Source organism: Spinacia oleracea, chromosome 4 (genome assembly GCF_020520425.1).
Source record: "Spinacia oleracea cultivar Varoflay chromosome 4, BTI_SOV_V1, whole genome shotgun sequence".
Classification (NCBI taxonomy): domain Eukaryota; kingdom Viridiplantae; phylum Streptophyta; class Magnoliopsida; order Caryophyllales; family Amaranthaceae; genus Spinacia; species Spinacia oleracea.
In genome coordinates, this window is record NC_079490.1 from 35,184,745 (window position 1) to 35,196,644 (window position 11,900).

An 11,900-nucleotide genomic window follows, 5' to 3' on the forward strand; every position below is an offset into this window, starting at 1 on the left:
CAGTTCAATTTACTCCTCATTCACTTATTTTATATTGATGCAAGATTGAAAAATATATGCACAAATCATTTTGGAAAATATATTTCATGTTAGTCGACCCCTAATCATTTTGGGATTAAGGTTTGGTCGTTGTTGTTGGTGTTGTTGTGTTGAAAAACATATGCACAAGATATTGGTACTAATTGGCAAGGCAAAGGCAGTAAAAGGAAATCTAAGAGTTTTATTTCTTTTTTGTGAATCAAAACATACAACTTTTAGTCTAAAAGACCTAATTCAGCTAATTAATTGAAAATGGAAAGCACAACAATTCCACAAAAATATCTGTATGAATAATTTGTTGTAGAATTGTAGTTGTTCCTAGAGTGGTGGTGTTGTTGATGAATTCAGAGCTGAGCCAGGCTGCTTATGTCCATAGGATAAGCATCAGTCGAGTTTTGTGCTTTGTAGGCTCTTCCTGCTAAAACCCTGTTAGCAGCCTCAGTGGGATGTGCTTGGTCCCAATATGCACGATCCCCTCTATCAATACATGGAACATTGAGTGGATTGCAGAACATATTTTGAAATATTCCACAACAAGGTACATTTGTTATCTTCAACCCTGCAAGAAATTATAACCAATTATCAGTAACATAAGATGGCGAATTTGTGTTAGAAGAAGCACGGAACAGAGATTATTAGTGGAATTACCAAGGCCTTGGAAGATTATTCGGGGAAACAATATCCAAAGTGTTAATCCAAATAAATTTGGCATCAGAATGGTTAGTGTTGAAAGTATCAGCTAGTGATTTTAGCTTGATGTTATACATATCCATGACATCATTAACATAACTCGAACATATCCCTTGTATGTTTATAAGGGGAAGACATCCAAGTGGTCCAAGTCCAAATAATATCACCTTTCTTGCTCCTAGATCATAAAGAGTCTACATTACAACACCCACCGAAATCAAACATATTAGTCGTCTGTCTGTTGTACAATATATATACAACAATATGTATGTTAGCTAGGAAGAGAGGTATTACATTTAACTGGTCTGATAATTGAGTAATGAGGGTACCAGCATAAGCTTCGGGAGTGGACGTTTGAGGTGCTTTCAAGAAATAGTTAAACATCCAATCGTTGCTCCCAACATTAACAGAGTAGAGGCATTTGTTCAGATGAGCTGCAGAGTTGTTTTGCCCTAGACTTGTTGAGATTCTTGACACTATTTCTTTGTGGTTGTTCATCTGCTCATCCATACTAATCCGATCCCCCTATACATTATACACAAAACATAACCATATTTTTAATACAAGCTAGATTAGTGAAATAATTAAATGGTTATGAAAGAAATTAAGAAATATATTGTTTCATATGTCTAACCATAAAATATGTATGATGATCTACATTATGATTTATGACTTACGGAGTAGCTTATAGCTAGGGCTTTTTTTATTTTTAATAAAGACAAATGCTCCATTTTCAGGATATTAGGTTGTGAATGTACAAGTATATGAGTATTATGAGTATTACCACTTGAAAGCCAGTTTCAGCACGAATACCAGCAGAACCAGATGCATAATTTACGCCTCCAACTATTTCTTCCTCTTTTACAATTGGAAAGGCTTTGATGTAGCCATTTAAACCTAGATGATCACCTGTGTCAATAAATGTCAATAACAATCATACTCCCTCCGTCCCGGAATACTCGACCCGGTTTGACCGCACAGAGTTTAAGGGACTTGAATTGACTTATTTAATTTAATAGGTAGTAGTTGATAGTGGGGTATTATTTCAATGTAGTTAGTGGGAAATGCGTAAAGGGGAGAGTAGGGGTTGAATTTTTAATTATTTTTTGTATGGAGTAGGGGGTAGGTGGGTTAATAGGGCGTGAAATGAGAAATAATATAATATTGTTAGAATATTTCCATTTTTAGAAACAGGTCAAATATTAAGGGACGGCCCGATAAGGAAAACATGTCAAGTATTCCGGGACGGAGAGAGTAAGTTTTATTTCTATTTTTAGCTTAATATACGGAAAGAAGTTTAGCTTTCATATGAAAAAAGGTTAATGATATTTGCACCAACAAAAAAAAGGTTAATGATATCAAGCAAAAACAATTAAAATAAGTTACTTTCTCCGTTCCGGAAATATCGCACCATGATTGACTTTTACTACTTTAACCATTAATTTGACTCTTAATATCTCAAATCATATGCAAGTAAAATTATAAAAAATTAATATTTAAAAAATATATATATCGATGCGAATCTAACATGACTCTACATGACTAAAATTTCCTTACGTACGGATCACAAAAAATGGTCAAAGTCTTAGTATGAATAGTGTAAAAATAAATGGTGCAATATTTCCGAAACAGAAGTAATATAAGAAAAATTAAATCCGTAAGAAAAAGAAAGAAAAAAAAAAAAAAAATGACTCCTATTTCTAACAAGATCAAAATGATATTGTTTTAGAAGAGCTGCCAAAGGCCCAATACAAACTAAGGGCCCCTTTTCTTACTGGTTCTTGGGTTATCTCTCTTCAAATTCTATCAAGAAATCTTCCATTATTCGAGATATATTATCTACTCCATATCAAATTAACATGATTATTATAGATCGGCTATTATTTTAAAAAAAAGTTGAACATAACCGGTGCGTATGCAAAAAGATTACCAATGATATCAACGGTGGTTCGTCCGTTGGTAAATCTCCCGGTATGCCCATCAGGAAAGTCAATTCCATAGGGTAGAAAATTGGCCTTGGCCAATGTCACAAGATTATTGTTATTACCACTATCTGACAATGAATCTCCAAATATGAAGAAACAAGGTACTTGGGGTTCCCCATTAATCATATTTAGTTCCAAGCTTGCAACTAATATTGCAATGGTCACTAATAATAATCCCATTGAATAATACTTCGTATACTATTTTATTTTTTATATTTTTTTTAAAAGGAAAAATACAAAAGTTAGGAAAGTCTTTTCTCAAGACTGAAACCTAACTTATTCGTATACTATTTTATGGTTTAGAATAAAGCTTTTGTAAATCGTGTAAGAAGTGATGTGACAAAGATGTATTTCTAAAAGAATATATATTATAAACCGAAATCTAACATACCCCTTATTTCATTAATTAATGTGGTCTATATAGCAAGTAAGTGGTTTTAAGTTTCATCGTTTTAGTGATGTTACTATGTACGGAGTACGTAGTAACTCTTTAAGAGTTTTTTTTTTTGCATGTGTTGATTTGACTTTGTTTAATTACTGAATAGTTATTGTGTTTACTTCAAGGGACTTTTTATTTTGGGTAATTGGTAGTATTAAGTTTCATTGATTTAGCATCGGGTATAAAAGCGTATTTAATAAACGGGTTTACTTGCATTTGTTAATTTTGAATAATGTGGTTAAACATTGAATAAATTTTGGGGTCTAATTCTTAGGAATACCGGCAATCTATAGCATTCTAACATTCTTGTGTCGTTATAACCAAAGTTATTGATTTCAAGTGGTTTTAGTGGTGTCATTTAAAAGTTTGAACGATAATGATAAAGGTCGCAACATGCGACCTTTAAGCCGTGTCATAATGGTGACATGACACGCTTATGTGTCATGAACTTAATTAGAAATTAAAATATTTAGCTTATATAACCAATTATACATGTTACAAAAAAGGTACGAAAATCTTCATATTTATAATTTGTATAGAAAATTAGAAAAAAAAAATACTTTTACATTATTTTATGATATAGGAAATTAAAATAAAAAAAATATGTTTACTAATTTATATTTAGAAAATAGAAAATACAACACATTAGAAAATAAAAGATTAGGAATAGTATTTCGTCTTTAATGGTTTTGGTCTTTCACGTTTACCTTCCGCCCCCAAACCCAATCCAACCCAAAAAAAATAAAAAATTGTCCATTGCAATATCAAGCATTTGCCGAAAATTTAAGATTAAAATTAAAATAATGATAGCAATGTCCACTGCAAGAATCAAGATCAAGTCTAACTTTGCTGGAGATTTAAGATTCTTGATGCAGGTAATTTTGAAAAATAAAATAAAATGTCAAATTATGAATTTAAGGTAATATTTTTAAGTAATGTATAATTATTAAAATAATATTTTAAAGTAATGTATAATTATGAATTTTTATTTACATAAAATATATTATTAGATTATAAATTAGTGTATTTTTTTTAAAATTAAATTGGTGTAATTTTTTAATTACACAAAAATATATTATTAGATTATAATTTTTATTTTTAAAATTTGTGATGTACATAGTAAAAGGAAATATATATTTACTCTAAATATAATAAATACTTATTTCCATTTTTGTATTGACTACCTTATTTACATATTTTCATAGTAAAAATATTGAATTGATAGTAAAAAAAAATTGTTGACGTATAATTTATGTGGCGCCTATATGTACCAATGAAACTCCGACATGTAAGATTGCGACAACTAAATGTTGTCGCAACTTGCGACCTTTATCATCACGCAAGTTTGAATACCCAACCATTATTACAAACTTTTAAAAAAGATCGTTTGACCGGTAAGACCACCCAACCCATGGGTGTGTCGCGAGTAGACGAATGCTCGCGGGTCGATAAGCGTGATATGGGTCGTGAGTTTCGGGTCATATAAAATCATGTTTTTTACCCCATTTCAAGCAACGCGCGGATGGTGCAGGGGTGTGCGCGTAGATCTACGTGCACCTGCACCAAAACGCATAAATACTAAAACAAAATACAACAAACTCAAAAAAACGAAAAAGAACGTAATAACCTAAACAGAAAGAACATAATAGAGTAAACGAAAAGAACATTAACCAAAACCTGAAAAGAACACTAATGTTAAGAAAAAACCAAAGAAAATGTACAAAAATGAAAACATATTCTCTCTCCTGATTAACTATAAAAAGAACAACTATTTTTCAAAAGGAACATCATGTGAAAAATGCAACAGAAAAACAAAAAAAATATTATCGATAATATTATAAAAAAATTAAAAAACGGTAAATAAGTTAAAAAGACCACAAAATAATTAAAAAAGGAACAAAAACTTTTTTTATAAAACACAAAGAACAAAATCAAAATAAAATAGAAAATAACAAAAACTCAAAATAAAAACGACAACAAAAAAAAAAGAACAAAACACATGAAAATAACAATATTTTTTTCCTTATTAAACAAAAGAACATAATGAAAGGGACGAAAAGAACAACATATCTGTGTTCTTTTATTAGTTGTATTTGTTCTTTTCAAACCATTTAGTGTTCTAATTAAAAAGACGAAAACAACGATATTTGGATGCACTTAAAACTAGATCTATATTTTTATTTAAAGGTATGTTTGTTCTTATCCGACACATCAGATCTATGTTCTTTTATTAAGTGTCAATTGTTCTATTCAAGCGATTTTATGTTCTAATTAAAAAGACGAAACGACGATTTTTTGATGCACTCAAAACTAAATTTTTATATTTTTTAAAAGTATTTTTGTTCTATTGCCACGAATCAGACTATGTTCTTTTTTTAAGTATTATTTGTTCTTTTTAAACCACTATATTTTCTAATTAAAATGAAAACGACAAAATTTTGAAGAACTTTAGCCGGATCTATGGTATTTTTATTATTATTGTTCTTTTCCTATGGTTTATGTTTCTTATTAAGAAAAGAAGATGAGACTGCAATGAAACTGTTGTACTTAAAACCAGATCTACAATGTTGCTATGTTCGTTTACAAGTGTAGTTTGTTCTTTTAATAAATTGTGTATTAATGATTTTGGAGTTAAAAACATAAATATGTTCCTTATAAAACCTTTTTTGTTGTTATAATTGTGTTACTAGTTAAAATAATATCTATGTTCTTTTAAAAGATTTTTTTTTATACTATTAGTATAATTTATTTAGTTTTTTAAATTCAAAATGTGTTTTAATTTTATAAAAACAATCATTAACTGTATAAAAAACTCTCTAAAAATTTAAAAGAACAATCTATGTTGATATAAAAGAACAAAGCATGTTGATTTAAAAGAACAAAATGACACAGTAAAAGTAAGTTATGAAAAGAACATTACAATTTGAAAAGAACATTAGAGAAAAGAACAAGGAAACGTACCTTAAACACTTGATCAACGTTTATCATGAGCATCAATATCTTTTAATAAATCTTCAAAAACTGATCTCAATCCTTGTAAAATATAATGCTCTCCTATGATTCTCTTGTTTCGAAAACTAGCCAAATTGAACTATTAGTTTTCTTAATTCACTCATTTTCAACTAAGGAAAAACATTCAAAAGGAATTTTAGAGAGAGAATAAGGAGAAAATGTATTTTTTACTCTTTCACTCACTATCTCACTCTTTCTCTCTCAAAAAAATCTCTCTTATGTTGAGGGAATATAAATCCTCTCCTCTTTCTCTCTCTCTAAAATGTATTTCTAAAATTCTAAAATGACTAATGGTAATGATTCATAAGTACAATTATTATATATATAGTTGTTGAAAAATAGAAAATGAAAAAATAGGAATTAGAATCAAAGAAGAACAGAGGAGGAGAAAGGAAAAATTCTTAAAGAGTGCATAATGAGAACAGTGCACGTATTTTTATTTTGTTCTTTTAACAGAATATTATAAAAGAACAAATGAAAAGACTAAAAGAATAAATATAGAGACTAAAAGAACAAGTCAAGTACCTTGTCCCACAATAACATATGATTCAGAATCGATAAGGGTGGAGGTAGAGGTGGAGTTGGAGGTGAAGATGGTTGACATGATACTTGAGGTGGGTGGTGGGTTAATGGAATAAGGAAGGGGAGAGATAAAAGAAAAAAAATGGGCGGCTTAATTAGTGGATTAATAGGTGGTTGATTAGAGGGTTAATTAGGGATTAGGTGAGTAATTAGACCGTAATTGGTTGATTATGAGGATGATGGCGTCATTAGGGATATTTGGGCTATTAAGTCATTTGTGAGTGGTATTTTTTGTGTTTCCAAAACTTGATGGACGTTTGGTGAATTATGCTAAAACCCGGGGTATTTCATGAAAAATCTGTTTATTATTTATTATTTATTATTTACTATTCATTAAGTTCCATTAAGTTCAGTTCAGTTCAGCTCCATTTATTTCAGTTCATTTCAGTTCAATTCAGTTTAGTTCAGTTCCATCCACTTCAGTTCAGTTCAGTTCAACCAGAAAAAGCTCATAAGAACAGAGCCTAATTCAATTTCTCTCCAAATCTTTATACTCCCTCTGCGATTTTCTTTAACTTCTTCACCCTCCTCTCTTTACCGCCGTTGAATTTTGTCAATTTTGTGAATTAATGAGAGGAGAAATTATGTGAATTCATGAAATAGAATGAAGGAAAGGAAGAGAAGGGACTTAAATACATGAAATCGTGGAAGAAGAATAAATATCAGAAATATTACCGTTATTGTATCCCCACATAACGGTTTCATCTATTTTTTCCACTTTTATGTGGTAAAAAACAAGTTTTTATTTTAGGTGGCAAAATACAAGTTTTAGTTTTTTAGGTGAATAATAAAAAAAAAATTGTAGGTGGTAAAAAGTAAATTTTCCTTTCAAATATCAACGGTTAATATTCGTACACAAAATTTAAACAATACTCAGTAGATCAGAGTGTGAAGGCGGGACAACATGATGGGTACGTTATGACCAATGAGGGGAAATAATAAAGTGGAACGATCCGAGAAATCGAATAAAATTGACAGACACCCGTACCAAATATATTCAAGAAATAGGGATCTCAAAACCGATCCGATTCTGACCCAAAACCCCAATTAACCCATTAATTCAAGATCTGAAACCGAACCACTAGCAACCCAAGGAGTAGAACATATTATATGCATCCGATTGCATGGTGCACCCTCTCATATTTTCTTTTTACTTGTGAGGAGAAAATGTGTTGGGGACCACTAATGAACATAAAAATACCCTTGGGTGCACGTTACACCCGGGTGTACGTTGCACCCGGGTGTACCTAATAATTTTCAACCTAAGGAGACCTGCAACCAGATTTGCATCCCATAACTTTTAAACGAATTGAACCCGCATCCAATCATATAGCAATCCGAAAATCAATTTACCCGATAACAATCGTAATTCAATCGATAAAACATGGTATCCGATTTACCCGACTCAGTTCAACACAGATTACAGATATGAAATCAACCGAATTATTTCAATCCGACCCCATTTGACAACCCTTACTACTAGGGGTGTCAATTCTCAATCCGACCCAGTGAACCCGATGGATTTGTCCGACCGTTTAGAATCCGAACCGTTTAGAACCCGCGAGTTAAAATCCGAAATCCGATCCGATCCGATTATATTCAACCCGAATCCGACCCAACCCGTTAGTATTGATCCGATTAAGATCCGAATCCGTTAACAGACCGATCCGTGACAATCCGGATCCATTTAATCCGATCCGAAACGATCCGAAACCCGTTTATGATCTGATCCGTTTCAATCCGAATCCGTTCCAACCCAAGGAATATCCGTTTAATCCGATCTGTTTTTAATCTGTGACCCGTTTAATCCGACCCGTTTCAACCCGTGACCCGTTTAATCCGATCCGTTTTTAATCCGTGACCTGTTTAATCCGAACTAATTCCAACCCATCGATATAATAATATATTCAATAACTTATATTACTGATCTTAAATTCTTATTACTTTTAAAAGTTGGTTATTATTTTCTTCCCCTAATTAAGTCATCGATATGATAATATATAATTTGGAACCGAACTGACCCAAATTCCAACCCGCTACCAAATAACCCGATCCGGTAATTACCCGAACCAATATAAAACTGAATCCAATGTAACCAGGCTAAATTAGTTTCATTCCAACCCGTTTTAGTCTGTTACCGATTAATCCGATCCGATATGAATCCGATCCGAAATGAATCCGATCCGATATGAATCCGACCCGAAATGAATCCGATCCGATATGAATCCGACCGACATGAACCCGAACCCGTTCTAGTCCGACTAAACCTGTTAACAATCCGTCATATTCCAATCCGATCCGATCCGACCCAAACCGACTACAATCCGACCCGTTTACATCCTGATCCGATATGAATCCGTGAATAAAAAATCCGACCCGATCCGGTCCGTTAAGTTTTCAATCCGATCCGATCCGACCCGTTAGCCAAATTAATCCGTTCCAATTCGATCCGTTTCAACCCGAATCCGATGAGTCCGACCCAAACCCGATCCGTTGATCCGATTTGACACCCCTACTTACTACTAATAAACCTACGCTGCCACGCAACATAACTCACTTAAATCACTAACCTACGCTGCCACGCAACACAGCGCACTTAAATCACTTTGGACCGACGTATATGACACAAGATGTTTATGTGAATTAAGTGGACCGTATTACGTAAGTTAACTCGAATCGGATAAAGTTTGAAAAATTGAATCTCTGATAACCTTGATTTGTGATGAGTTGGAAGGGGGCCTGATCCATTTTCCCCACAAACAATGTGGGTCAGAGTGGGTTGTTTGCAACCCGACCTAGTGGTCATCTTTATAAAAAAAATTGAGGGGAATGGTCATCTCTGTAAATGATATCTATGTAATTTTGTTGTAAATGTCATTCAATTTATTTGTCTCTATTTGGTTAGATTATTTTAAAATAACTATTAAATTAAAATATATTAGCTACGCTAAGAAAAATCTTATAAGATTTTTGGAGAGGAGGATGTTTGAACAACCAACATGGTCTTTAAAATAAATAAACCCAACCATATTACAAAGATCATGTAAAGTTTCTTATCCATCTACAATGATCTTATTTTGTGGGCAAAAATGTTACCTTTTTCCTAATTTATTTTGATATGCATCCGTACGAATCACTTCATACTCCGTATTTATGAAGTTTGATTTATATTGTACATACATCTAAGGTAGAATGAAATCTTTCTTGCGATGAGAGAAATGTGAGAGTACCCTCTTGTACAGAGTGAGAATCAAACCTATCACATATTCACATGAATAAAAGGAGGACCTCCAACCACTATATCAGCTTTGATTCTATAAATTTGGACCGACTTGTATGTCACCTTTAGTTCTTTATGCAGGGGCCATACTAATCTTCTCTGTATCGATCTAATTTTATCAGTTCGAAGAGACATATTTGTATGTGTTTTCTGAATTTGAATTAATGAAAGAATTTTAGTCGAAGTTTAATAAAAATGTGTATTTGTATTGTACTTTTTGCACATCATCCATAATCCAACAAGCCCTAAAAATAGGAAGTCCAAGTCCATGTAATAAGCCCATCCATCCATTCTTTCCCCTTATTTTTCACCAACTCACAAGTCACACCCCCGATTTCCCCCTTTTTCTCTCTCCTCTAAAATCGTCAACACCAATGTCGACCAAACCCTTACCCACCTCCACCAACCCAAACTACGGCACAATTCCCACCACCACCACCTCTACCTCCATTTCCTCCATCGACACATTCATCACACGAACCACCAACCAAACCCGAACCCTAATCTCCCACCGCCGTCCATGGCGGGAATTCCTTTCCTTCTCTTCCTTCTCTCCCCCAACCTCTTACTCCACCGCCATGTCCCGCCTCCGCCGCAACCTCAACTACTTCCGCTTCAATTACTCCCTAATCGTCCTCACCATCCTCTTCCTCAGTCTTCTATGGCACCCAATATCCATGATCGTCTACTTAGCGGTTTTCGTCCTCTGGCTATTCCTCTACCTTTCCAGGGACGACCCAATCGTCGTGTTCGGCCGTTCAATTGACGATCGATTAGTTCTTCTTGGTCTATCACTTGTTACTATTTTAGCATTGGTTTTCACTCATGTTGGGCTGAATGTGTTGATTTCGTTAATTGTTGGTGTTTCTGTTGTCGGATTACACGCCGGTTTTCGAATCGTTGACGACTTGTTCTTAGATGAGGAGGATGTTGCTGATGGTGGGTTGTCTGGGTTTATCCCCAGCTCTGAAGGTCAGCCATTGAGGCCTACTTATGCCATAGTTTGATTTTGTGGGTTTCTGAGAATTGTAAATTTGACACGTCTATAAACTAGGGGTGATATGAGCCGAACTCGAGCTTGCTTGGAATGCTCGGCTCGGGTTGTGACAATTACATTCGGGCTCGGGTCAACTCTCAAGCTTTACGTTTAGTTGCTTTTAAGTTGTATTGTGATGATTGAAAGGAAATGGCAAAGCTTTTTCATTTAGTTGTACACTGTAGAACTTTCTGTAGAATTTAATTTGAGCTATTAGTTTGATTAATCTCGAAACCTAGCCGATTATCAGCCTTTTGTTGTTGGTTTTTGACATTTGAACAACTATAATGTTGGTTTAAATGTGTGTGTTTGGCGAATTTTGATCGTGTTACTAATGGAAGTTGACAACGGTTGCTGTTAGATTATGTACGGAGTACATTATATTATGGTTTATGATTTCACCTTATGAACACCAATATTGAAAGTTTGGAACATGCCCTTTACTCCCTCCGTCTCATCTTATTTTTTACGTTGGTATTTTGTACGCGTTTTAACGACTAATTAATGTGCATTGAGATTCTTCTAAGTTTTGTAGGTAAACGAGAAAAATTACGTTTATTTATAATGTTTTCACTCTTATCGAAATTCTGATATTAGAAAAATGAGAAAAAGTTAATGTCCCAATGGAGAAGTGTTTGAGATTAAATTATCCAATGGATTTAATTGGTTAAAATAATAATTGGACACAAATTTTGATAGAATATTAAATCATTTATGTGATAATATAAAAGGAAATGTAAAGAACATTTTGAGACACCAAAAATTGCAATGAAAGCATCTCCATCTTATCAAGCTTGTAAAAAGTGTCACTTCAATAGAGTGGAATGTGGATTGAAT

The 11,900-nt window shown here is 33.2% G+C and overlaps 2 protein-coding genes and 1 non-coding gene across 3 annotated transcripts; 1 reads left to right on the plus strand and 2 right to left on the minus strand.

Moving 5' to 3' along the window:
• Positions 1 to 519: 519 nt before the first annotated feature.
• LOC110793927 (GDSL esterase/lipase At1g29670-like) lies at positions 520 to 3,018 on the minus strand. The gene is made up of 5 exons (XM_056841591.1): positions 2,660 to 3,018; positions 1,514 to 1,638; positions 1,024 to 1,254; positions 688 to 923; positions 520 to 598 (listed from the first exon to the last, which is right to left on the minus strand). Exons 1-5 carry the CDS (start codon positions 2,892 to 2,894, stop codon positions 520 to 522), a joined length of 906 nt encoding a protein of 301 aa, XP_056697569.1. The 5' UTR covers positions 2,895 to 3,018.
• A 7,045-nt stretch (positions 3,019 to 10,063) lies between these two features.
• Positions 10,064 to 10,167, minus strand: LOC130460560 (U6 spliceosomal RNA). Its single transcript, XR_008920415.1, has one exon. It is a non-coding gene; the product is annotated as a U6 spliceosomal RNA (small nuclear RNA).
• A 154-nt stretch (positions 10,168 to 10,321) lies between these two features.
• On the plus strand, positions 10,322 to 11,289 carry LOC110793924 (PRA1 family protein E). The gene has a single exon (XM_021998861.2). It carries the CDS (start codon positions 10,402 to 10,404, stop codon positions 11,032 to 11,034), a length of 633 nt encoding a protein of 210 aa, XP_021854553.1. The 5' UTR covers positions 10,322 to 10,401; the 3' UTR covers positions 11,035 to 11,289.
• Positions 11,290 to 11,900: the final 611 nt, after the last annotated feature.